The sequence below is a fragment of the Podarcis bocagei genome, assembly GCF_964188305.1.
Source record: "Podarcis bocagei genome assembly, chromosome: 2".
Taxonomy (NCBI): Eukaryota; Metazoa; Chordata; class Lepidosauria; order Squamata; family Lacertidae; genus Podarcis; species Podarcis bocagei.
In genome coordinates, this window is record NC_138126.1 from 63,765,129 (window position 1) to 63,792,797 (window position 27,669).

The following is a 27,669-nucleotide window of genomic DNA, read 5'->3' on the forward strand; positions in this document are numbered from 1 at the left end:
AGGCAGGCAGGCAGCCTTCCTCCCGCTCCCTCCCTCCCCGACATCAGATGCCTGGCTGGCTCCCACACGCATGCTCCGAGCGGCACTTTCTCATCGCCAGCAGCGCCCGGAGCAGCCGCGCAGGGCGAGCCACGGCGCCTTTCCCGCACCCCGGGGCAGCGCATGACTCCAGCAGGTAACCGCACGCACCCCTCGCGGCTTGGGGAGCGCTGTGGAGCGCGAGGCCGGAGCCCAGGCCCGAGCCAGACTCCAGGAGGAGGGAGAGATTCCCTCCGCTAGGGTCCCAGATGGGGGCGCCTTTCACCCTCGGGAGCGTCTAGAGCGCTCTGCCCGCCGGGGAGGAAGCGGCGCTGGCGGAGCACGTGCCCGGGCGAGCCCGAGCTGCCTTTGTTCGGAGGTTGCTCCGGCGCCACCTCAACCTAACCGGGGGCAGGGGGCGGCGGGCAGACGTGAGTCGCCGCTCCAGCCGCTCACTCCTACAGGTGATCAGAGGGTGGGCATCGCCTCCTGATTATGGGATGAAGATCCCGGGTGAAGTCGCCTTGCATTTGCGCGCGGTGCGGGAGTCGTGCGCGCTGGGTCTCCTCGTGCGCTGCAAGCGGGAGAGGAGGAGGTGCCCTGCGCGCTTGTGCGAACGCGCTCGCCGTCCCCAGGAAAGCTGCTCGAAGGCATCCTCCGAGCAGCCTGCCTTCTCCACGTGTGTGCCGTTATGAAAGATGAAATTTGACCCCAGTGTTTCGCGGGTCTTTCCCCCCACACCCCGCTCTCCTCATTGTGTGCGACCACGCGTACTAGGTAAAGCGTGTTGTTGTCTCGGGTAGGTGCGCGCGCATTTGGCCATGGTGTGTGTGTGTGTGTGTGTGTGTGTGTGTGTGTGTGTTTTCCGCGCACGCCGCCGCGGTTAAGCAGGCGTGTGGGCAGGGAGCCGCGTTAGTGTTCTTTGCCTGTTTGTGTGCATGCATGCGCTCTCTCTGTTTATGTGTATGCTTGTGTATGTGCGCGCGGATGGAGCGTGTGCCCGTGCCCGCCCCCTGCTGGTGGGTTGTGAAGATGTGCATTTTCCCGTGCGATCAGGGCCAGCGTAGTTTTGCCCACCTCCATGGCGCGGGATCCATTCATCAGTTTGCAGCCACAGCGCCAGTTCGGTTTCCGAGGCGACTGGTCTCTGCTGACAACCGCCTCCCACCCCCCGCCCGCCCGCCTTCCCCTTCCCCAGTGAATCATGGTTGCTTTCCTACCGCACACAAGCCATTATGGCAAGATCTTCTCTCTCCAGCCAGCTAGAAAGTCCCTGTCTGCCCTCCTGGGGCTGCAGATTATTAGGGATTCTCTCGCTTCTCAACTCTGGATCCAAGCATTCTCTAGGCAGGGATTTCGTTGACTCTCAGCTCTTTCGCTTCACTGAACTCCCATTTGCCTGACTTTGCTTTTACTGGCTGTGCATTTAAGTTGGAGGCCACTGACCTTTGGGTTTGTAGTGGGAGGGATGAGTTGCATATTAAATGTGGATGCAAGGAATCCACTCCCAGTTTAGGCTCATAGTAAACCCTTCACATTTTAAAGGGCTCTTAGAGTGTTTGAAGTGGCGTAGAGATATTAACTAAGTAATCTTTAGAACAACAGGGTGTGTGTGTTTGTTTAATATGTTTATATCCCACCTTTTTCTCCAAGGAGCTTAAAGCAGCACACATGGTTCACCCCTCCTCATTTAACCCCCACAACAACCCTGTGAGGTAGGTTAGGCTGAGAGGCAGTTACTGGCCCAAGTGAGCTTCACGGCAGAGTGGGGATTTGAACCGTGATCTCCCAGGTTCTCGTCCAACACACTAACCACTACATCGCATTGCCTTTCCCTTCATAGACGAGGAGGTGGGGGTAAGAATGTGCCATAGCTCACTGGCAGAGCACATGTTTTGCCTGCAAAGGGTCCCACATTCAATCCCACGATCTCTAGGTATGGCTAGAGAACTCCTTCCTGAAACCCCAGAGTGCTGCTGCCAGTAAGTATGTAGACCAGGCATGGGGGATTGCAAGCCCTGGGTCTGAATGCGACCCTCCAGGCCTTTCTCTGGCCCTCAAGACTTTCATTAGATCATCCTTCATTGACCATGTTCCATGCCCTCTTTGAACTGTGAAAACGCCTCTTCCTTGCCTGGATGGACGTGTGTGTGTGTGTGTGTGTGTGTGTGTGTGTGTGTGTGTAGTACCATCTGACTTTTGTGTGATTGAAATATAGCCTTTTATACGAAAGTAAGAGTCACATCCATAGACCTGCTCACTTTTGCCTGTGGTCCCGCCCACCACTGGCATGTGACCCTCAGATTGTTGGCCCCAAGGAAGTGTGCTCCTCAGGGTCTAAAAGGGTCCCCACCCTAGTATAGGCAATACTGAGCTAAGTGGACCAAAGGGGCAACAAAGTATAGGATGGCTTCTTCATGGCTTGCCAAAGACTGCCTAGTAAGTTCATGGAAGGAACAAGATTTGAACCAGGGGCTTAAATGTGCCTTCTTCTGGCTGATGTGATTTTCCATAACAGAGGTGTGAAGAAATTTTGGCCCCTTCATATACCTCAATGTCTGGAGGCCAAAGGTTCCCCACACCTATCATAAAGATTGCTAGCTTGACCACAGTACAGGCAGCTCCCAGGGGCAGCAGCACTTTGGAAGCAGCATTCAAGTTCTGCTGCTGATGTCAGTCCTGGCCTGGGTCCTCAGGCACGTTGATGTGCCACAGATTTCCAGGGCCAGCTTTCAGGTTGCCCTTGCACTGCCCAGCTTAGCGCAGTAAGAAAGGCCTTTCTGCCAGCCCTGTTTTTCCTACCCACAGACGGGAGGGAACTAACCTGGAGATTTTGTGGAGCCCTTGCATTGCTGCCTCTAGCTTGGTGGAGAAAGAAATGAAATGAGCCTTAATCATAGGAAATAAAGCCAAGGCAGAAAAAAAGAGCTAGTTAAAAATAAGTTTTTGAATTCACTTCTGCTCCTGGTGCGATCCCAGCCTTACCATGGCGATGCTATGCAGCTCAGATTGCTGTAGGGAAGATATTGCAGATGTGCCATTTAACAGCTGGGATATGGATTGGGGAGTGACTGCAGCTAATGCCTGGAAACAGTTTTACAGACTCTGAACTCTGGAACTAAGTAGGTGCTTAGGCAGCTAAGCTCAGCTGCTTTGCTAACTTTTGTACATTCAAAAGCAGCATCTGTTTAGAGGGGAACTTGGCCATAGCAGAGCTTGATTTCTCATATAAGAGATGGTGCAGCTCAAACCGGCCATAATGCCAGATCTTATACTAGGAGTCCATATGTGTTGGTTCTAGCTACTCACGTTTATGTAAGGAAAATGTGCCTGTGCTCAGAGACCCTTACTTTTTTATTATTTATTTACACAAGCAGGATTTACAACAAAAGGTTGCAGCATGGACTATGCCTGTTCAGTGCAATCAGGTTACAGGATCTAAGCCCTGCACGTAGCTTCTGTTCATAAATAACACATTTTCCTTATTGAAACTGTTACCTGGGTGGATGATATCTGCTCACACAGGATTTGTGCAGGAAGTGTGTATTTACCTTATGCATTGGTTAAATGACAGGAATGTTGCTGCTTCCTCTTGCATACCTCCGAATGGGAATTATTTGCAGCTTTCTGTTTGACTGATGCTGAGAGTAGTGGGTGAATATATCTGAGGATGGGGAAATGCTGCAAACTCTTTGGATTGGCTTATTATTTTTATTTATTGGACTGAGTTATAGTACTCCATGAGCAATTTAATTGTAGTTCAGCTTTGAAAATAGATTCACAAAAGCTACAAACCCACTTGCGCATGCATAGCCGGGCTAGTTAGTTGCCACCTAAAAGGAAAGAGAAACAGAAATTGCTTTTGTAAAACTTTCTGGTCATCTGGGAGCAATTCTGCATTCATCATAGGTGACCAAGTTGTTCACAAGCCTGCTGTAGATCACTACTGTACATTGCATCTCTGAAAGAAGAAAGACATGTTCAAAACTTAAGTACTGTATCTAAAAGGTTATGGGGCCTAGAAGGCATTTTTGAGCATGTTTGTGAATTTTCTTGAAGGATTTTAAAAGTGACATTTTTTACTATACTTTCTGGAAGCCGTGTGATGATTCCCTTGTCTCCATTGTTAAGCAAAGGACTTTTATCACTGATGTCATTGCTCAAATGTTTTGCAAGATGGAAGAAACTAATTTTCAGCCAACCATATCAAAGCCTTTTCTCTACAGGCTGCCTCAGACATTTTATCCTGACAAAGCCAACTATACAAAGACAGTGTGAGGCTTCAGCAATTGCTTTCCACAGGACCCGACCAGAATGGCATTCTGCTTAAGGAAGCAGGGACCACAATTGCAGCTCAGGGATGTACACAGCTGGGTAGCATTTAGGGCCTATTAAAAATGCAGCTTCCTTGTAAATGCTGCATTGAATGCTTTTCTGTTTGTGCTAAAATGTAAGCAGTAGCTTTACTTGCCCAGTTGTAGCTTTGCTTTCCCAACACTCTTGAGTGTGAAATGGTTCTCTTGCTCACAGGTTTGTCTGAGCATGAATGTGAGCAACTTGTTTTTGCCCAAATACATCAGTAGAAACCTGGCAGTGGAACTCGGGGCAAGTGATGATTCTTTGGCTCCAAAGATTAACTGGAATAAATATTGATTGAGACCCAGGCAGTCCTGTAGCTCTCCAGATGATGTGGGACTCCAAATCCCATCTGGCCCAGCCAGCATGGCCTATGATCAGGGATGATGGAAGTTGTTGTTCAGCAACAACTAGAGGACTGTAGGTTCCCCATTCCTGATGTGGCAATTGCATGAAATGTGTATGTGTAGCAAACATGCCAAGTTAAGCAGGCAAAGCAGGTACGTCTTGTCTCCTATTTGGTATGGCCTTTCCTTGCATCCCCCTCCATCAGCAACAGACTTGAAAACCCTGCACAGTTACAACAATAACTGTCTCTCTCCACACACTCTCTTATCTGAGAGAGGCAGCAGGCAGGCAGGTATGGTGTAGGTATAAGCCCTAGAGGATAGGGCAGGAGCAAAACCTTTCCCCCCACCATGGTGCACTTAATTATACCATAGTTCTAGAAAGGGGAGAATCTTCTGGAATTCCTCTCCTGATATGAACCTACACAAATCCTCTTCTTCTGAGGCCTTTCTTCAGGCTCGGAGGCTGGTGACAAAGGAGAGGGCCTTTTCTGTTGTGGCTCCCCATCACTTCCTAGTGAGGTTCACCTTGCACCTTCGTTGACATCTTTCCAGCACCAGGTAAAGACTTACATCCCCCCCCCCGGCATTTGGTAGACCGAGATGATCTTGTTTTGTTACTAGTGTACTGCCAAGTTTCTTGTACCTATTATGGGGGTTGTTCATTCTGTTTATATAGTATTATGTTTTTAATGTGTAAGTTGCCTGGAGACCTTTGGTTAACAGGTCACTAGCAATGACAATAATAATAATAATAATTCATTGCCAGCCCGCATCCTAGAAATGCTTATGATATAAGGAACAGGGAAACATGTGGTTGAGAACAAGAGGTCTAGGGCATGGAAAAGAAGGGTGCGTTTAGGTAGTTGAATTCATGTTCAAAGCAAAGGGGAGCCAGCAACTGTGCAGCACTGTCAGAAGCAAGGTTGATGTGTTACAGTGAGATTATGCAGAGTGGTGTGTGTGTGTGTGTGTGTGTGTGTGTGTGTGTGTGTGTGTGTGTGTCTTTCACACCGTGAAAGCGTGGGCCACATTTAGAAGCACTGCTGATCCCTTCTGTTCAGAGATAGCAGTGTGCCTCCTCACTTTTGTCTTTCGTCAGCACAGGCAGATAAACCTTAAGAAACTCCTATGTGGTACCCTGGCCTTCTAATGCTGCTTGGTCTCTGGGATGTATAAGTTGTTGCTGTTGGCATCTATCTGTCTCAAGAGATAATGGAGTGCACTTCATTAACAGTACCAGGGCAACCTCTTCAAGGTACAAGCCTGGTCAGTGTGTATGGAGGGCCTGGGCTGCCCAGATGACAAGACCCCCATCTTGGCCTCGCTGATGTGGTCCACAGGAAAGCAGAGCAATACGTTTGGCTCCAGCTTGGCTGTAGGAGTTGCCAGAAGGAGATGTACAAGGCACCATCCAACCATCCTAGGGACTCCACTCCGCATTTGTGTAGTGTTTCCTCCTTAGCCTTTTCTTCTCCCAAAGATATCCCTCAAGGCAATGGAGGTTTAGTGTCAGAGTTTTCCTTCTCCTAGATCGATGAGTCCCATCTACCCCTCACTTCCCTTTACAGCCCATGCATAACTACCTTCGTGACCATTGAACCCACTATTGGTCTCTTCTGCACAATCTGCCAGAGCCTGTCTTTGCAGGCAGGGGAAGTCTCTAACCAAACTGGGAGATTGAGACCTGTCAACTACCCTTACCTGGTTTAGCCAGCCAGTCAAAGCCATTCCCAGGGTGTGGCCGCTGTCACATTCTGACAGCTTCTAGGAGCCACAGGTGAGAGCTGAGTGCAGGGTAGGGACCAAAGGTGGACAAACTACCCCAGAAGGAGCACAACTTGTCCCCTACCAGAGATGCTACCCCTCCTCTAACACCCCATACTAATAATCTACAGTCATCAGCCTCTCTTGCAGTAAAGGCTGAGAATCACTGATTAGGCATTCTGGAAGAGCTGAGGGATCTTTGTCATTGTTTTGTAAACACTGCCAAGTGATTAATGTGTTATACCCAAAGACACACATACATCCAGGTGTGCAAAAATAACGTACAGCGTGCACAATTGCTTATCCTTTTTGACATTTATACACAGTCTTTTTAAAGACTGTTATCTTCCCCTATATGGGCATCAAACATTTTTCTCCATCACCACCTGGTTGGCATAGCTCATGGATCTAGACCCTGGAAGATAGCATTTTAGAGATAATGGATATGCCTGAAGACCTCCCCCTCACACATTCACACACATTGTATGATCTGAAGTCTTCCAATGGCATTTCCATGGATTCCTCAAGTAAATATCTTTGAGTCACATTTTGGCTACATTGGAATAGTGTATAAAGTGCCCAGAGACAGCAGGAGAAAAGGACTATACCTAAAACTGGACACAAAGGGTGTTAATGGTTTGGTTGTTGCTGTTGTTTTAGAGTAAGTAGAAGGTTGAGGGCTATCCTTATTTTATTTTATTTGTTTTATTTGTATCCTGTCCTTCATCCAAAGATCACTGAGCGGTTCACAACATAAAAATACAAATATTAGGACTCAGGTGTGTGGAGCTGTGTTAAGTGCTTTAAATCTTTGCCCTACTGATGATGTCTTGATCCAGATAAACACTGCTGCACTTGCTGTTTACTTAAAATACATATGTGATTGCTTGCACATTTTGTTTTGCTCTAAAGCAGGGATGGGAAATCCATGGCTCCTCAGATATTTGTTGGACTACAAATCCCATCATCCTTGATAATTGGCCCTGTTGGCTGGGGCTGATGGGAGTTGGAGTCCAGCAACATCCAGAGGTGGCACAGCTTTACCATCCCACATGTACCTGTGTCTTGTCAAGAAGTGCTAGGTAGAATTTTGATGGAATGATTGGCAGCTAGAGTTAGAAGAGCAACACATTTAACAAGTTGTCTGGTAGGCAAAGGCCACCAGGAATTCTCTGCAGCAGGCTATTAGTCTCTTTGGGGACTGGTAGAAAAAAATCTGTCAGCAAGTGTCCTTTATAGGCTAATTTACAAAGCTATGTTAAAGGCTAAGAGGCCAAAACAAAAGGGATTGGATAGCACTTTCAGTGAGCCTTTGGCAGGGCCAGCTCAAAACATTTAGCTGCTTGAGGCAAAGGAGAAAACCGTGCCCACTGATTCCATCTACAGAAACCAACACTGGCAAGGGGATAGCAAGCCCAACCACAACAAAGGGAAATTGACTAGTTTAGAGGGATGCGAGACAGGCTGTGGGGCACACATAGCCCTGTCCTCCCAACAGAGGGGTATTGGTGGGCTTGGAAGGGCTGGGTGGGGAATGCTGCTCCCCAGAATCTGCTGCCTAAAGCAACTGTCTTCTTCTGGCTAATGATAGGGCCAGCCCTGGCATGTGGGATTCTACTTCCGCCCCTCTGCTTGACTTAGCAAGTTTTCTTCCCTCTTTCTTCATGTCTACTTTTTGAGACAGGTTTCCTTCCCATCAACCACATTTGCTTATGAGCACCAATGAGTTTCAGCCACCCCACCCCATTTCTTTAAAGCACAGCATTCACACAGTTCCTCAGGGCATGCACACAAAAACCTTCCCATCAAATTTTGCATCAAATTAAACAGCTTTGTGAGCAAGTGCTCGTGAGGCATGCTTTATTCCTATCCCAGAATTGGGAGGATTTGTTGCTGGGGGGTGTTTTGAGGACAGAATTGCAGGCTCCTTGAAGATGCCAGCTTACTACTATTCAACTGAAAGCTGGCTTCTAAGATCAAGGCAGAGTTATGACTGCTAAGGTGCCAGCCGTTGATACATAGCTTATGTAGCTGAGGGAGGCATAATTAAAAATAATTGAAAAGTGGTATAATTATTCTGGACTCCAGTTTACTGCCCACTTGCCTATATTGCTATCTGGCCATGATCTGAAGTTTTCACAGCTGCCTATTCCAGCTTTGTATTCAACTACTTGCCTGGTAGCCAAGGGAGCAACAAGGGAGAGGGACTTTTCAGTGGTGGCTCCACACTCATGCTCTCTTCAGTTAGGTCTGCTTGGCACCACCATCAACATTTATGCTTTTAAAATTTTGTAAATTGCTTGGAGATTCCTTATGTGGCAAATGACTGATAAGTTGAATAAATAATAATAAAGTAGTAATAATAGAAGCATAGAATTGTAGGATTGGAAGGGATCCTGTGGGTCATCTAGTCCCCCTGCCCTAAGCAACAAGGAAATCCTTGCAGGAGAGTAAACAGGCTGGTCTAGCATGAATGGATCTCTTTGCCAATCTACTTGGTTTCCATGCAGTCTCTCAGGTCCATCCTTTCTCTTCCATTCCACTTGGTGGAAGACAAACTTTTACCAGCTTACTAAGAGGCCAGTACACTGCATTTCCATACTAGTAGGGAACAACCCCAACCCCACAGGCTAGCAACTTTTGTGGGCTTACTTACAAGGCTGCCCTATTGCAGTTCTCTTTTGTGCTTAGCAATGGTAGGATTTGAATTTCATTGACAATGGGAAACCTGTAACCCCTGTGGTGTTGGAGCCAAAACAATGTAGAAGTTCAAGCAGAATTTGGTGCCATTGTGTGGAATGAGAGAAGGTGATTGAGATGGACAGGCAGCTGCCTGGTTCTTGGAAGAGACAGATTATTCAAACATGGATGGGCACTGAGGGGGAACACATGGCAGAACATGTCACTGCTCAGATGTAATAGAAGCTGGCCTGATTTGATGGGAGATCCTGCCCTGCCACAATGAGTTGCACTTATTTGTGTGAGAGATGTTAGAGCTTCTGCAATTCTGCACTAAGAATCCCATACTGCACTAGTTTTCAACTGGTAGGGTGAGACCCACTAGAGGGTTGCGACCTGATCCAATGTGAGTGGCAACAGAAGTACTACCACTATACAAATATTTGGTAAAAGATTAAGATATGGGTCCTCAAATACATGTTTGCGTTAAAAGTGGATCCTGGGTCTGAAAAAGTTGAAGATACCTGCTGTACATAATCTTCTTCCCCCTCCCAAAATAGATTCTGCCATCTGACTATATAATGCAAACTAGGAACATTCTGCACACACCTGGCATTTTATATATGTATACTTGGAACTAAGCTTGTTTTGCAAACCAGATGCAATAAGTGCTTACAAATCCTAATTCCCATTCCTCACTCACCCCTTTGCCACCCAATCCAAAGATCTAAATTAATTGTGGAATGGGTTATTAGTACTTCAGAAAAACTGAAAGCACACCACCTGTGATTTCCCTCCACCTCTTTTTATGTACTATATTAATTTACATTCATGAATTTCAGTTCCAGTGTATTTTGTTACATTTGTTGACGCTGTTGCCTAAATGCACTGATCTTTCTCAGCCACAACCACTGCCAAGAAAAGCCCACAGAATGGACTTTACTGTTATTCCATGTGGGTCCCAGAATGCATTGCCATGATGACTGTGGCACTGCTGCTGATTTCCCCATCCTCTTGTACGCCTTCCTGAGCTACAGCATCTTTCTCATCTGACAGCAAACCATTTTTTGGTCTAGCAATCAGCACTATTCCTTTGGACAGCTCCCTTGCTGATAGATCTGTCATCTGTGTCTTTGCCCTAGCGATCTCTCTAGATCTGAGGTGGGCAGAAGGCAGACTGGGATTTACTGGGTGATTTTCAGTAGAACCAAGAATTTGTGACTCTTATTTGTTTATCAATTAAAAGCCTAAATTAGGCTGCTGAAGTGAAGAAAGCTAATTAGGAGTGGACTTTGATGTCTTCTTCGGCTATCACTCGTAGCCGAGTAAGATTGTCTTCCATGAGCACAGTCTTAACAGTGAGCCTGTAAGTGACTGTGGAGGCCAGTTCTGGATCCACACGTCCTTCAACAATGGGGACGTACGTTTCCGGGTGGAAGCTGATCATGGTGAGGGTTTGCCGAATGTGCCTTCCCCATAGCCCGTTTCTCCTTTTCACCCTGAGTTTGCGCTTCTTCAAAGTCCAGGACTTTGATGTAAAATGCCTTGGATAGCTCAGTAGGTTAGAGCACAGTGCTGATAGTGCCAAGGTTGCAGGTTTGATCCCCGTATGGGACAGCTGCGTATTCCTGCGTTGCAGAGGGTTGGGTGATCCCCAGGGTGCCTTCCAATTCTATGATTCTTTGACTATGAGTTCTGTTCAGTTCTGGTTTTCAAAACAAATTCCTATGCTCAAAATGTGCTCAGAGGCACCCAGCTCTTTCATTTTATCTGTGTGCTTTTGGCTCTGGTTGGTAGATCTTGGGATTCTAGTAAAAACCACAGTGTAGATCCAACTAATCTGAAGTCTGCCCACCCCTGCTGCAGATGAGTTGGAGCCTCGGCCTGCTTTTGTAGAAACAGCCACATTGTCTTAGGCAAGGGCATCCGTGGGCCAGATTCTGACTCCTCAATCAAAGGCTTACCAAACGGTGCTTGCAAAGCCAATGACCCTCCCTCGCCTGCCTGAGCATAGATTGCCTGATGGCTCTTCACGGGGGATTTGTGGCAGCATCTAGTTGCTGCAAGATTGCAGACCTGGGAAATATAATGAAATGCGGTGAAAAGCTCCAGCTGAGTTCCTTAGCTACAACCCCCCCCCCCCGAGGGTGAAGGCATACGCACTGCATGGATTCAGCTTCCACTTACCATGTGACTAGAGGGAGGAGGGGAAATAGTTCTTTTAAGAAGGTGAATGTTTACGTGCACTGGGCTTTGTTTTTTAGATCCAGGACTGTCTGAAGTCTTTTTACTCCACAATCCATTGGCAGGCCCACCTTTTAGGGGCAGCCTACTTGCTTAGTGGTACCACTGGAGAACAGCATTTCTACAAAGCCATTGACCAAAAGAGAGTGGGATGTAATATCTTCAGCTTTCCCCATCCTCACCCCCACCTGCCACTCTGTGTATCTCTGCTATCTTTAAATTAACTGATTAATTGTTCCCCACCCCCAAATGTAGTTAAACTTCTCTCTCTGTGTGTGGGTGTGGGTGTGGGTGTGCGCGCGCACACACACACACACACACACACACACATAGGCACCAACTCTTTTACTCTCCTTCATGAAGGCCTCTTATCTGTTATGACTCCCAGATTGTAGCCCTGAAGGCAAAGCCGTTGACCCACACTTACTCAGCCTGCGCATGGAAGATCACATTACAGTGAAGTAGTTGTTCTTCTGAGAAGCCACTTAACTGTTTGGGTGTAGCTTAGAAACAGGATTTGTTGTTATTACTCATAGAACTGTGGATTTTTAGAGCTGGAAGGGACCCCAAGGGTGATTTAGTCCAACCCCTGCAACGCAGGACAACTGCTGAAGAAGAGGCTTCTCTTTGTACGACAGGCCCCTTTTGGTCGAGTGGAGGCAGCCAGCAAGCGCAGCTGGCATACCCCCTCCCCCAAATAAACACACCCACCCCACAGTGACTAGTTTACATGGATAGCTGCCTTTCTAAGATCCAATGAGAATGACTTCATTGTAAACTTCTGCAATGGCTTGCTAACTGGAAGTGAGGCCAAAAACTTTTCCAGAAGTGACTTATTTCCAAACGTCAAGCCTGAGGCACTGCAGGTGATCTTTATGAGAGCCTTGCAAACCGTGGATGGAATCTTCCTGGAACACTCTTATATGGTGCCAGTGTCCTTTGAAACTCCATATCCCCAGATTTTCGAAAGTTTATTGCCAATAGGGAATCTCCTTATTAACAGGGAATGATTTTTCCCACTCTGCCATGTCAATGACTTCCAGATTGCTGACACACAAAATCCAAATCCATAAAATCACAAGATGCGTCCTTCCACACTTGAGAGACAAGCGGCAGCCAACAGATATAGAATTAATTGCTGAGAAATAAGATGAGCACTGGCACCATCAAAACTGGATAAGAGATGTAGTTTGGCCTCCAAGGTGACCTGTTTGCCAATAATAATAATAATAATAATAATAATAATAATAATAATAATAATAATAATAATAATAATACCAGTCTCCATTAAAATCTGATTCCTGTATATAATTACTTCCCACCACATATGCTAGTATGTTCGTCGTTCCTTGTACCTCACAACGCTGCCAGCGTAAAATCCAAAGTTTTAATTTTTTTTTCCTGGTGGATCTCTAGGACAGCTTTGTAAATATTGTGTTGTTTGCTACTCAGTTATGTACATTTGTGCTTTTATATTGTAAACTGCCCTGCAATCCTCAGATGAAGGGCGGTATAGAAATTTAATAAATGAAAACTGTAAATGTAACAGCAGTTCAAATGCTATTTTTGTCGTCATCTTGCGATTCCTACATTTCAGGGGGTTGGACTAGATGGCCCTTAGGGTTCCTTCCAGCTCTACAACTCTATGAATCTATTATCATTTCCCATCTTCCAGGGTGGCAGTCCAGCTCCCCCTCCCCAAAAGAAATCTTCATTTGTTCAATTAAAAAGGCATAATTCTTCCTATTAATTAATTAGTTTTAAAGGTGTTATCCATTTTAATTAAAAAGCTGGAAAACTAGTCTAGGAAGGGGATAGAAGAGCTGGGTTTGTTCCGTGACAAGTGTCAGCCTTTTAGCCCTCTGCCCAGCTGTCTCCTGCGGCAAACTCCTGGAACCTCTTTCCTCACGAGCTCAATTCACCAGGGAGGATGGTTTAATTAAACAAAACACAGCAAGGTTGTAGCTCAAATTATGCATGTTTGTACACAACCTTTGTTTCCAAGTCTAGGATTGGTGCCTACATTTTGCTTTGTTTACATGGCAGGGAAATCCACTTATGCAAATTAAGCACATCTGCACATACCTGTGGCATCACTGCTTGTGGAAAGGTGTGTTGTTAGAGAAAGTAAAAGACAACCAGAAGATAACAAGCAGGTTCTCCTTTTTGCAAGGGGAAGCCAAAAACCACTGTCTCACTCTTGCCATGTCTGAAGGAAAATCTAGGTGTGTGCTGGCATGTTTTCGCTCAGGCCACATTTACACCATACAGTACATTTAAAACACTATGATCCCATATATTTTAATCCTGGGAAGTGTGGCTTGTTAAAGGGGTTGAGCAGTGTTAGGAGACCCCTATTCCTCTCCCAGAGCTACAGTTCGCAGAGTTCCCTGTGAAGAGGGATTGTCCATTAAACCATTCTGAGAATTGTTACTCAGCGGAGAATAGGGGTCTCCTAATAACTCTCAGCACCCTTAAAAAACTACAGTTCCTAGAATTATTGAGAGGGGAGCCGTGGCTGCTTCAAATGGTATCTGTGGAGAAGCAGCACACAAAGAAATGTATGTATATACCGTGGTTGTGTGTGTGTGTGTGTGTGTACCATAATGCTTTAAGTGTGTGGTTTAAATGTGGCCTCAGTCTCACAATTTCCCTTCCAGTACTACTATATTCAGGGCTGCCGATCAGAAGGTCGGTGGTTCGAATCTGCACAATGGAGTGATCTCCCATTGTTCTATCCTAGCTTCTGCCAACCTAGCAGTTTGAAAACATACCAGTGCAAGTAGATAAATAGTTACTGCTGTGGCAGGAAGGTAAAAGGTGTTTCCGTGGGCTCTGGTTTCTGTCACGGTGTTCTGTTGCACCAGAAGTGGTTTAGTCATGCTGGCCACATGACCCAGAAAGCTGTCTGTGGACAAACACCGGCTCCCTCGGTCTGAAAGCGAGATGAGCGCTGCAACCCCATAGTCACCTTTGACTGGACTTAACCATCCAGGAGTCTTTTACCTTTACCCTTACCTTATTCCATGTGATTGGAATATGGTACTGGTTACAAAATTCCTGAAAATCAATCTTCCTTTCTTCCTTCCTAAAGTAAGTTTATGGTCCTCACTGCTGCAAAGATAGACTTGAAAGTGCATGGGCAACACCTGGTAAAATTGGAAAAGCCAGAAAGTGGATCATTGGTATTCCCAGTGGGTATTCCCAGCGGATCATTGGTATTCCCAGTGGGCTTTCATTATCCCACATAGCTCCTTGTCCTTATGATCAGCAGAAGACATTACTTGACTAAGCAAATATATGCAAGCATCTACAATTTGCAAATGAATATGCAGATGAAGCACACATTTATATTTTGGCAACTCCCCTCTCAACCGTATTTTCTAAGTGCAATTGAAAATGTAATTCTGTTCCAGTGTAGCAATATGCCTTTGGAGAGCTTCATTTATTGGCAGACCTTTGCTCTTACTCTGGCAGTCTCTGTAGATGGACTGGAGCCTCTGCCTCTATTTTTCTTAGGCAAGGATGTCCACTTGGTTTGCAATTGCATGTACTTGAGTTGTGTTTGCATGTATTTGGGTTATATCCAACTCTAGAGAGACTACTGGAGCCAAGAAGATAGGTCTGCCAGAAAAGGAGATGTCCAAAGGCTTAGTGCTTATTTCTAGAAAGTGGCACCAAATAATAATAATTTTTTGCAGAGTGCATGCCAGTCCTATCCTTTGCCCATAATAAATGTGGATGGAAGGGAAATAACTAATGCACAGAGAGATGAAGGGAGGGTTCATAACATGTCCACTAGTGGGAGAAGTTTTAGATTAAGTTTGAGGAACCTTTGGTCTTCCAGATGTGGCTGAACTACAAATCCCATCATCCCTGGCCATTGGCCACGATTGCCGGGACTGCTGGAAGTTGTAGCTCAGCAACATATGGAGGTCCAAGGGTTCCCCAAACCTGGTATAAATATTGATAGACTTGCTTATCCTAAAAACTTTGGCAGAAAAGGTCAACCGCTTCGATCAGAGGAATTAGCACTACTATAGGTGCCACGTGATACCCTCTCCGTATTTTTAAGAGCTCGATCATTTAGTGTGGAAGCATCTACACTTTGGGACTCCCTGCCTGTTGAGATCAAGCAGGCGTTTTCGCTGTACTCTTTTCAGTGCCTGCTAAAAACATTCTTGTTTAGACAAACCTACCCAGGTGTTTAGAAAGCTGAGGTAACTTTAATCTGTTTTAGTATTTCAGCTTTTGTATGTTGTAAGTAGGGGTATAATTTTTTCTTGATTTTAGTGGGGGGGGTCTTGTAAACTGCTTTGAGGTTTTTTACAGTCAAGCAGTATATAAATTTTATTAAATAAATAAAATAAAAAAGTAGGAGGAGAAATATGTTTGTATTGTATTCACAGGTGTGGGGACATATAAGACTTGAATACTCTCTAGTACTCCGAATACAAGTTTCTGGATACATGGAAGCATAACTTTGAGCATTCGCCACCATTAACTGGAATATAAGGTGGATCATCCTTTCCTAACCTGGTGTCTTCCAGCAGTTTTGGACTACAACTCCCATCAGGCATAGTCTGCACAGCTGATGGAATTGTTGTCCAAAACAGCTGGAGGGCACCAGGTTGACGACAGCTGAGGCAGATCTTGACGCATTTCTTTTATTGCTTGGAGGAATGCGTGCAGATAAAACATAGGAGAACTTGTTGTGCCTAAGTGCTTAACTCACATGGTTCTGCAACTGAATGTAGTGGTCCCTGTGGATGATATCCTCCCATGGAAAAACGTAAGTAGCCCAAGAATCTCTCCTAGAGCTTCTTGGATTCAAATTCAAGTACGTGGCTCCCTTGGAGTGGGGCTGTAGAGAAGAAGCTCATGTGTGACAAAGCAGTGATGAATGAGGTGCCTCTCCCGACTTACAGACACCCTACCCTGGGGAATAGCGCTTGCTGGAGTGTACAGGGAAGGAGTGCCACAGTTAATAAAGTGATAAGAGAGGCAGGCTTACTCACTGAGCTGAAGACGAGCCTTTCAGCTGTGGATAACTGCCGGATCAGCAGGAAAGCAAGAAAGGTTGCCCAGTGGAACTCCTAGGCAAACACTGCTTTAAGTGGAATATGTGTTTGGGGTGGAGAGCTGTGTTGTGTCTCATCAGCACAGGGCTGTGGGTATGAGAGTCTGCCTGCTTTGATTGTCTATCCCAGGGGTCAGCAAACCTTTTCAGCAGGTGGCCGGTCCACTGTCCCTTAGACCTTATGGTGGGCCAGACTATATTTTGAAGAAGAAGAAAAAATTAACGAATTCCTATGCCCCACAAATAACCCAGAGATGCATTTTAAATAAAAGCATTCTACTCATGTAAAAACACACTGATTCCCGGACCGTCCGCTGCCAGATTTAGAAGGCAATTGGGCCATATCCGGCCCCCGGGCCTTAGTTTGCCTACCCATGGTCTGTCCTATGTGTGTAGAAGACACTTGGCTGTAGGTAATGTGCCTGCCAATTGGATTTCTTGAAAACCCTTTCCTCTTCCAAGAACCCATTCCATCTTAAAACCAAGCAGCTAGGAAATTGTTTTGCCCAGTGCTATTTTTCTAGAAAAAAAGGTGCTGGAACACACCATGAACACCTCCTTTGTTCTCTTATAATAGCAGTGACCCCCACCTGAGAGGCGCTGGAACGGAGTTTTGTCAAGTTCTGGCTGGAAAAAAAAGGCCCTGGTTTTGCCAATGTTCTCTGATGGGACTAAGCTATATGTTAACTGAGCCAGACGCAGCACTATTTTGAAGACTGAACTCTGCCTTGGGGGGTGGGGAAGAAAAAATGAGAGCAGAGAAGCTGCAGAAAAGGGGAGGTTTTTAATCCTTTCTCCATCAACTGTTTCTCTGCTACATCCCTCCCCTAAGTCTTTCCTGCTTTGCAAGTAATGTGTAGATAGTTATGAAACAGGGAACTTTCCACTGAGAGTCAGGCAGATCTCTTAGGTTTTGCCATTTTTTGTGAAAAGTATTCTGAATGGCAGCATACAAATATCTCCCCACATGGCGACAAGCTCCATATGGAACCATTTAAAATGGAGTCAGAATGGGAGTGCATGGGCTCTTAGTCTCAGCATGTTATAAGGCAAAACAATAATCAGTTTGGATTCTGTTATAAAGGTTTAGCTACTACCAACACAATACATATTCCACCTGCATAGACAAGACTGTGTGTGTTCTGTGATTATGCAATTACGGAATTTGAAGTTGGGCACAGAAACCAATGACCTAAGAATCTCATGCTTCATTTTTTTAAAGCAAGTTCCTAGTTCTTGAGACTACAGAGCGAAGCTTGAGGATGTGTTGGAATTTATATAATTTATGCAGTTGCAGAACTGAGCATCTCTTTGTGGAGAATTGTGCAAAAATGTTTCTGGAGAATTTAGGCTGCCTTGGTGTGGAATTTTGATGTTTATTCTTACTCCATACCTTCTTGATTACAGCCAATGATCATGTGCTTTCCTTTATTATATGAATGTAGCATGATGAAGGGAGAGAATGAGTAGGGCTAGACTTCACAACAATGGCTCAGTAGTTGCTTCAGACTCAGTGTTGTTTGAAGTCTATCTGCATTTTTGGTATGCACTGTTTTCTTTTTTGCTGGCCGTAGAAAGGCCAGTGGTAGACCTGTCACTAGTGGGTAGTATGAGCTTCTAGGCTGGCAAAAATAAAAGGCAGCTGGCCAACCAAACAGTATCTTCTGCTTAAACCAGGAATGGAGGACCTGTGGCTCTCCAGAAGTTGCTGGGCTCTCAACTCCCACCATCACTAGCCAGCATGGCCAGTGGTCAGGCATGGTGTGTCGGGTGTTGTATATGCACCATGGAAGTTCAGTTGAGCGGTTGGGCTCACCACAGGAGCTATGTAAACACATAGTTGCTACAAGAAGTCTTCACTCTCTGAGCCCAGAGAGAGTTCCAGCTTATGAAGTCCTTCATGAGACAGAGGTCCACACAGCAAGTGCAAAGTCCAGTTGCTAACAAAGTCCTGCAACTGCCCGAATTCTCTGAGTCCAGAAGTCTTGCAGGTTGACCCACTTTCCTCAGATGGGCTCTTCTCAAAATCTTTCACATTTTCACAGGATTCTTTCAACAGTCTCCACTTCTCCAGCAGATTTTCCTGTACTCCCCTTTAACTTGAGCCCTTATCTACCTGGTGCTACATGCTAGTTTGCCCAGCAACGCATACAAGATAGTCACAAGATGCCTGTAGCTGCATGGGGTGGGGTACAATTTCTGCTGATGCATGGAGAATTTTTTCATTTTCCTTAACATGATGGGAGTCAAGTCCAACAATATATTGGGGGCTGCAAGTTCCCCATTCCTGGCCCAAATGAAATTAGGCAGGCTCCATCTCCAGATTCGATTCCACTCCCTGTACTCTAATTCCATCAGTAGGTAGTTGGGACCCACCCATATATGTCAGGATTCTGTATGGCCACCTATATTCATACCTACCCTCCCCCTCACTTCGCCTTCACATGCTGACATTTTCACACACCAGCCATGCAGATGGTACATAATGAGCCCAGCTGGCAGATCTACTTTCAACCTGCCGTGGCACTGCTGCTGCTTTGGCATCAGGAACAACCATAGGGATGAGAGTGCACCTGAGAAGGAGAGAAGGTGCCAAAGAAAGTCATCTCAGGTGGCACGTGGTCTTGAGCTGCCTTGCTAGTCCCACTGCTGGAGAGCTGAGGTTGAACCTTCCGCTACAATTTTTATAAATTCTGTTTTCTTCCTTTCCGTTCTTTTTGGGGAGGTGTGTAATTGAAGTTATAATGTCTTTGTTTATATTATATTTTCAGGCTGTTTTACTCCTGCAGTTGCCATGGCCAAGGCTCTAAGCAATCTCAAAAGTATTCCCATAGAGTTTGCAGCATCCTCTAATGGGTGGGTGCCGGCAGTTGATTATATGTGGTTACAATGGGATTTCTACTATTTGCTTGCTGTTAACATACCACCTCCAAACCAAATGTCTCTTCTCCGTTGTCGCCATGGAATCTCTGCAGGCTTCAGTGCCAGAATATATGCGCACAAATCATGTGGCCAGCCTGTGTGTGCAAATGTTGCAGGAGATTATCACAGCAGCTGGCAGTTTAGTTAGAGGCATGCAATTTGCTTGTGTCACTGGAATGACTATAGACCTGATCTTGTTCATTCACTTATAAGGCTATTTTTTTGTTGGGGATGTGGAATCAAGTTCCTTGAATTGTGACATGGCTGAGCAGCTTTCAAATCTCTTAACTTCCTCCACCAAATCTCCCACCCAATTAGCTGAATGAATCAGCTGCTACCCTTTGAATATATGATTGCCCATATGTGATGGATACTTCCTGTACCATTTAGGCAAAGGTGGCTGCAGTCTAGGGACTAATGTTGTAATGTGGCTACAAGGCTGAGTTGTGAATGAGGAAACCACTAGTCAAAATCCTGCCTCTGCCATGTATTTAGTATATGACCTTAGGGGAACTAATGTTCTCTTAGCTTCAGCTTCCGACCTGTAAAATGAGGATAACAGTACGGATCTACCTTAGTGGATGAAATAGTGTATGTTAGCTCAGTTGATTAGGGCATGGTGCTGATAACACCAAGGATGCAGGTTCGATCCCCATATGGGTCACCTGCATATTCCTGCATTGCAGGGGGTTGAACCCATCCGGGGGGGGGGGCTCCCAACTATGAAGTGCTTAGGGTGGTATTGAACTACATTTTACTCAGAGCAGACTCACTGAAATGAATGAACATGACTACAAAACCCTGAGTTACCCAGGAAGAGGGACTGATTGTTAAACCATTCTGAGAACTGTAGTTTTGTGCGGGGAATGGAAGTCACCTCTAACAACTCTCACCATATTTAACAAACTATAGTTCCCAGGATTCTTTGGGGGAAGCCACAACTGTTTAAAGTGAAATGACACTTCTTTAAACGTTCAGTGCTGATGAGGCCTTACATTCAAGAGGCGACACATTAGAGAACACAGGGCAAAAATGAGCCTTCTCTTTGTTATTTGATGCACCTCCACCCTAAAAATCTCAGAAGTTGTAGAAGTAGTTCAGCTATTATTCAAAGGAGTATATAATGAATTGACCAAGTAAACTGTGCACTACCTGGATATAGCACAAAGGTGGCAGGGAAGGGAGGAAGAAAAATAAGAAGGGATCGAGGGGTAAAGGGTTGTGGAGAATTGGAAGTCTGTGGACAAGGAGCAGTAGCCGTGGGAGATGGGCCCAGATCCACAACACTAAGGGCGCTTCCAAGATTATTGTGCTCTCAGGTGGGATTAAATCACTCACCAAAAAAGTCAGGTTGCCCATTTCCAGTTGATTGGGAAGTCTGGCACAACAAATTTGCTTCCCTCAAAAGTTTTGGCAGTAAGAAAAGTGGTGGGAATGTACTGGAAAGTGTAGGATGGTGCTTGGTAACAACCCCACCCAAAATGGAGAGCATGCTCTTGAAATAGCAGATCACCTCCCTGCAAACAAATCAGAATAGACGCTCAATAAATGGGTTTTCTGAAAGTGCCCTGTTGCTCCATATCCTAATCTGAGGAAAAAAACACCTTCCTGGTTCCCAAACCCTCCCAAGGAAATACCTGCCTGTTTTCCAAGCTCTTTCTCTGCAGATATGAAGACTAGAAACTTGCTTTTTAAAAACACCCCCAACACCCTTCTGAGAATCTTCAGGATGCCAAATTCTTTTTCAGCTACCAGATCCTATGCTTGTGTCTTAAGCCCACACATGTGCCAGATACACCTAGAGTATACCAGGGCACCTTAGACACAGAAGGCTCCAAACATGAATAGCTTGGAGTTGATGGTGTGTTTGAGTGAGTTTCCAGCATAGGCATAACTTTACTGTGTCCCCCCCCACCCCTTTTTATCTCCCCTTTTAGAGTCCTCCAAGAGAGGTGCATGGAATAGCATGGCAGAAGTTTCGTCTCGAGATGGGCAGTGCTAAGCAGCCAGAGGCGTTGCAGTTGTTGAAGCAAGATGCAGTTCCAGAAGATGCTCCCCAGCCCGGCAGCAGCTTACCTTGCAGTCAGGAGAAAGACAGCTGTCTCCAACACACCCGATGTGACGGAGGAGATCTCACCATGAGGAACTGCTGTGTGAATGACCTTGGCACCAAAGACGGCAGCCAAGACGACACCATGGTGGACAACCCAGACCAGAAGGAGAAGGCGCCAGCTGTAGCCACAAAGCCTTCCATGGAACTAGTCACTGACACAGGTACCGTGGTTCTGAAAGATGCAACGGCTGGAGGAACCACCTTGGAAGAGGACGGGGAACGGGCAGCCCATCATGACTTGCGGCACAACAGCAAGCAGGGCTCAAGCTGCAGGGATCTTCCCAGTAGCGTCTCCAATACCTGCAACCCTCTGGAAAGTAAAGCTGTTCCTGGAGATGTCGGTACGCATCTCCCGGCAGAGCCCTGCCTAAAGGCAACCAACAAGGACCCTTCCAGTGCACCAGCTTCCCTGAAACATGTGGCATTTCTTGAACCAACCAAAAAAACCGCTGAGGCTGAGAGCATCCAAGCAGGAACAGCACATTCCGAGGGGGGTCCTGCACTTCCCATGTACCTGAAAAACACAAGCCAAGGACAGCTAGGTGCCTCCAAGGGAGATATATCACACTTCAGCAGTGATGTCTGTGAAGCAGCGGGCCACTTGAGTGAAGGACACAGAGGTCCCCTCGCATCAGAAGCTCCCAAGGAGTTTACTCAAGACCCCTTGGCAGCTGAAGCCACATCAGGGAAGTCAAGCAGACCAGCGACAGAAACAGACCAGTTGGGTCACCATAGCAGGGAAGTGAGGTTCCCTGCTCCGGAGGCTAACACAGCTGCGAACTCCAGTAGAGTGCCAGGAAACCCTGTGGCTGCCGTTCCTCATGAAGCCAAGGGCACATCAGGTGAGTCACAAACAACCCCAGGTGAAGCCACCAAGGAGGCGGAAGGGCTCAGAGAAGTGACACCCTCTGAGTCCAAGGGTCAAAACCAAGCTCAGGAACAACAAACACCAGAAATTACCAGTGTGGCTGTGAGTGAGGAGCGCACAACAGATGTCGAGAAGAGGTCTGTGGAACTTCTCACCCAAACCTGCTCACTTGAGGTCACGCCCCCCCAGCATGACGCTGGGACTCAAGTTGACAATCGCGTGTCTTTGGTGTCGGTGGCCGTTAGCCCCATCAACCCGCCCGACGGCTCCTCGGCTTTCACTTTCCACACAAGGGGCTTGGGGGCCTCCTCTCTGAAGAGCCCTGGTCCGGAGCAGAAGCCAGCCAAGAGAGATGCAGAGATGCAGGTGTCCATCCCTGTGGAGACCAGGTCCGTGGCCACGGGGCCCATGACTCCCGTGACCAAATCTCCCCAAGCGTCCTACCCTGAGGTGCACGTGAAAGGGGCCCAGGAGGAGGCACCCGAGCCGGTGCGGGAGGTCAGCTGGGACGAGAAGGGCATGACCTGGGAAGTGTATGGCGCCTCCATGGAGGTGGAGGTGCTGGGCATGGCCATCCAGAAGCACCTGGAGAAGCAGATTGAAGAGCATGGCCGGCAAATGGTGATGACACCTCAGAGCACCCGTGCCAGCTCCATCAAGGGGGCTCCCCCCAAGGGGGAGGTCAAGAGGCAGCCCAGCGTCTTCAGGGCACTCCTGCAGAATGTGCGGCGGCCCCGCTGCTGCTCCCGAGGAGGACCCACTGTGGAGTGAAGGGGGGCCCAGGCCAACTCTAGGGTTTTCTTATAGCAGTTGGAACGTGCAAATGTTACATAGTTTCTCAGGCAATGTGTGGGACGGTCCCTTTTGAATCTCTCGAGTCCCCAGGGTTACGGCACTCAACACCCCTGATGTCTCCTGGAAATGCAGGCCAAACCCTATATATTACAAGCAAATAGCACCTTGCCCAGTTCTGAAGCACTTGACATGTCTCAGCCAGCAGCGCTTACACTGCCACGCACGCTTGGCAGTGCCGCTTTGCATCCTGGGATATGTAGTCTTCACAGTGCCAAGCTCAGATGATTATATGCAGGGCTCTCAGCAACTTGTCTGTTTGGTACAGACTGGAGACGGCTCTCAGACATTTTGGAGACCCATGTTTAGGAAAGTTTGGTGTAGCGTTTGTGGAGATCACTGTACTAGCAGTATCCTATCTTGGGTCTAGAATGGATTAGTATTAGGGGCTGCCAGATCACAGCTTTTAGAGAACATGTGCATAGATTGGGATTCCCCCCTCCCAGTGCCAATAGGTTAAGACACAGTCTGAAATCTTCACAATTATTTCTAGAAGTACAGTATATGTTTTAACTTAGGGGTAGCAGCATGGTAGCATTCTAAAGGTGATTTTGGCTGAATAATCATGTGTCAGGTCTTGAGAAAGCCATCCAATTGAACAACTTTAAACAAAATAAGCAAGTTCGCCTAATATTGTTCAGTTGCATAATTTTATGGTGCCCACAGAACTTGAGTGTTCTTGCTGTGGAGATTGATCATTTACATTGCACAGAATATAACGAGTTTGGGGCATTATAGAATCATAGACTTGTAGAGTTGGAAGGGACCCCTGAGGGGCATCTAGTCCAACCTCCCCCCAGTTGCAGGAATCAAAGCTAAATAATCCCTGACAGGAGAGAGTCCACTGACTTTTGAGTCCAGCACCAGACTGCCTTCCCTATTCTAAAGGACCATTTCAAGAGAAAGCAGGGGCTGGGAGAAAAGTGCAATAAGAGTAACCAGGCTCATCCTAGTGCAGGAGAGAATTTGGATGAAATATTTAATCTCTTCTTAATTGCACTCTCGACCTTTGCCTGCAGCCCTGCAAGTCTGTTCAAGGCAGGTCCCTCAGATCCCTCCATTCCCTTTGCTAGAGGGTCCTGCTGAGTCCCAGTGGTGGCATCTTGCATTACAGGCTGATGCCGCCACCCGACCAACTTGCCTGAGAAACTAATAATTTGGAAGGTCCCGCGTCTTGTGTGCGAGAGTGTGGCTCGATGCGTGCTCTGGCTTGTGTGCATGTGAGCGTGCGTGTCATAGCCTCTTTTCCTGTCAATGCTATTCCCCTGCCCCCCGGGAGCAAAGAGGCCTGTTGCCATCAGAAACATGGCTAATTTTTATGTTCCTGACTTTTTCAAGAGATCTGGGGTGGGGTGGGGTATTTTATTCATATGTGTTGGAATATGGGGGCTTTTACAAAACACTCTTTACTCTGTTGTGTTTACTCTAAATCAGGTTCTTGTTTCTCTGAAGGTGTCTTGAAGATGCTGATTTCCTTTTCCTGCCTCCCCCATTCCCCGCCCCCTCCCAACAATATTTTATGCATTGGGATTTGGGGTTTTGTGGCTTTCACCCCTAAGAAATGAAATCTGTGAAGGCATAGATGAGAGATTATTTGACACTGTGTAAAAAGAGAGCAGGGGACACTTACATGGTGGAAACCAAGATTTGTTTTTTGGAGGGGAGCTCCTTCCTCCAGAGTAGCTGCACTAGGTACACCTCCTTCAAGGATGTTTTCAGTTGTGAAATGTAGTGCCAAAAACTGACACCCACACTCACTTTTGATAGAGTTGGAGAGCACCTCTGTTGTTTGTAGTACTACCCTGATTTTGCCAGAAGATTTCGTGTTGATTTCTGTTTACAAGTCTCCTCACCTCTCTGTGAATTATAGTTTCCGAAGTTTTTTTTTATCTGGCTGGGCTTCTGTGTCTTTAACCATTGCCCAGAAGGAGGACATTTGGGTTCAGCTTTTCCCAGTGTGCATCTAAGGCAAGCAGGATGGGAGTTTTCAGCCAAATTTCCTCCTCAAGGAACAACCCCACTTAAAAAAACAAAAAGCAGTCCTACTATAAATGCAGGTGCTAGGAAGTTTGGGGCTTTTTCCCCACAGAGGGGCAGAATTTATGTCCTTTTAGTTGTAACAACATTCAGCATCCTAACTGCAACACTGTGAAGAGAGGATCTAGGCCTGAAGAATCTTGCTGTTCCTCAGTGCTCTCTTAGATCTGGGATGAGGGCCCTGCTTCCTTCCAGGTGTTGTTAGACTATGTCCCATCATCCTAGACCACTGGCTTTGATGGATGGGCCTGATGGGAGATGAGGTCCAAAGCCAGCTGGACGCACACAGGTTTAGCATTCTGCTCTTGCAATGCAGATTGGCCAACATGGTGAAGCTGACCAGCATGCTAGAAAGTTCTGGTGGAGCTGGTGGCTGCGGGGCTTTTCCTTCTAATGCCATCCCATTCAGCTGGGAAGGACTTGCCTTAAATCTGGATTGCCCCTAGGCAGCACAAGCCAGCGGTATCATGTGCAGATCTTGGGAGAGAGAACTTTTCTCCACAAACAAAGAACCACACTGTTGGCTCTTTAAAAGGACCTGTGTGTACCAATACAGATGGAGAAGAGACAGAGTGTACTTGTCTGCTGTCTGCAAGAAGAGGTACGACTTCCGGCTGTTCTCTCTCTCTCGAGTGTACTGTACAATCTCCACCTCAACCAGGTTCCAATGAGTGGTATCGATGTGCTGGTTCACTTGGCCGACACAAGCATTCGTGCCAAATTCAGTTCAAGGCACTTCCACGAATGGAACAGGGGGAAGAACTGGTCCAATACTGTCATTGTATTAGCAAGAGCTCTGCCTGCCCAAACCTAGCTCTGAATCAGTCTATTGCAATTCCCCTTTGGGAATAAGTAGACATGTACAGGAACTGACCACAGAGGGGTTTCTACAGTGCCCAGTGCTCACAAGTAGCCTTCCAGTTGCAGGACATGGGAGCCAAGCCCTGTAAGAGTTTAGGTGCCTTGTGGATCTGGCATGCTAGTAGGTCTACACACAGAGAAACTTGAGTTTCTGGCACCAGCATTCTTCTTAAGAGGGACTTGGCCAACTCTGCAGTGCTATGCTGCAAGAGGCACATCTAGAACCATGCAAGTGAGGAGCTGGGAAGAGGCATCCCATCTGAGACATGTCAGGCCACAAGGTGCAGGCATCTGCACCCAAACCTGCATCCAACTGCTGGCAGCATCCCTGGGATGTAGGATGCTGAGCATGTAGACAGTACCACCCCCAGCCCAGGTTACTGGGGCCATTCACAGAACTGCCGAGGACCCTTCCCATTCCTACGCCCTGCCTTGTGTGCTGTTCTCAGTATGGTGTTCACGTGCCATATGGATCTATAGTACCAAGCAATGATGAGTTGTTGACAGTAACTTTGCCTTTTGGTTTCTATCCCCCTCCCTTTCTTTATTTGTTTAGGGTACAAACTTGTAAAACTGGCTGTTGGATAATAAATTTTTTCTCCAAAAAAAAAAAAAAAAAAAGCAACCACCTCAATATGCCCCCTGCCCAAGAGGGCTTTATTTGTGTTTGTCAAGGGCTTTGGAGGGGAGAAGGATTGTTTTCTTCACAGTCTGTTGCCAGCTCAGAACAGGTTCGCTCTACTGGGGGGTGGGGGGTGGGGAACTACACTGCAGTGCTACATGGATGGGCTTTCACAAAGCTATATCTTGGCGGCTTGTAAAAGGGGCTGAGATCTGTGGTCCTCCCCCTATTCAGGCTTGCTGGCTCTTTTATCAGGGACAGTTCAAGCCTTTTTGCTGCCTGGGGTGGCGCCCTCTTCCCATCAAGGTGCATAATGACCAAAGCCAGCCAAGTAATTTTGGCACCTGAGGCAGAAAACCCTACAAGTGTCTGTCTGTCTATGGGAGTAAAAGTAAAGTTTTAATAAATAACATTTTGCTGCTCTTTCATAGTAACTAAAATCAGTTCCCTGAATAGCTGCCTCAAAAGCATTGCCTTCAACAGTGTCTTTAAGTGGGTGTAAGTCTGTTGGCACAGCTGAAGAAAATGCTTGTGTCCTGGCAGCTGACAGCAGATGGTGATAAAAGCTCAGAGACCATGGCTTTGTACACTTTTGCATATCTTAGAACGCATTCATTCATTCACCTGTTCATCTGGATGCTGTTTGTTTGAGCAGCTTCAGCATCTTACTACGGTTTCCCACTACAGTGGTACCCCGCAAGACGAACGCCTCGCGAGACGAAAAACTCGCAAAACGAAAGGTTTTTTCATTTTCGAGTTGCCTCGCAAGACGAATTTCCCTATGGGCTTGCTTCGCAAAACGAAGCTTGCCCCGGGGACAGCGGGTCTTCTCTTTTGAAGCAAGGGGCTGGGGGGAGATAGCGATCTCCCTGCAGCCCCTTGCTGCAAAAGACGTCCGGGGGA

General features: G+C 46.7%; 2 protein-coding genes across 2 annotated transcripts in view; both read left to right on the forward strand.

Moving 5' to 3' along the window:
* Positions 1–27,669, forward strand: part of KIAA1191 — a 282,731-nt gene that overhangs the window by 65,667 nt on the left and 189,395 nt on the right. The window lies entirely within an intron of this gene.
* On the forward strand, positions 347–27,176 carry GPRIN1 (G protein regulated inducer of neurite outgrowth 1). Its single transcript, XM_081184954.1, has 2 exons — positions 347–482; positions 21,351–27,176. Exon 2 carries the CDS (start codon positions 21,402–21,404, stop codon positions 23,163–23,165), a length of 1,764 nt encoding a protein of 587 aa, XP_081041080.1. The 5' UTR covers positions 347–482; positions 21,351–21,401; the 3' UTR covers positions 23,166–27,176.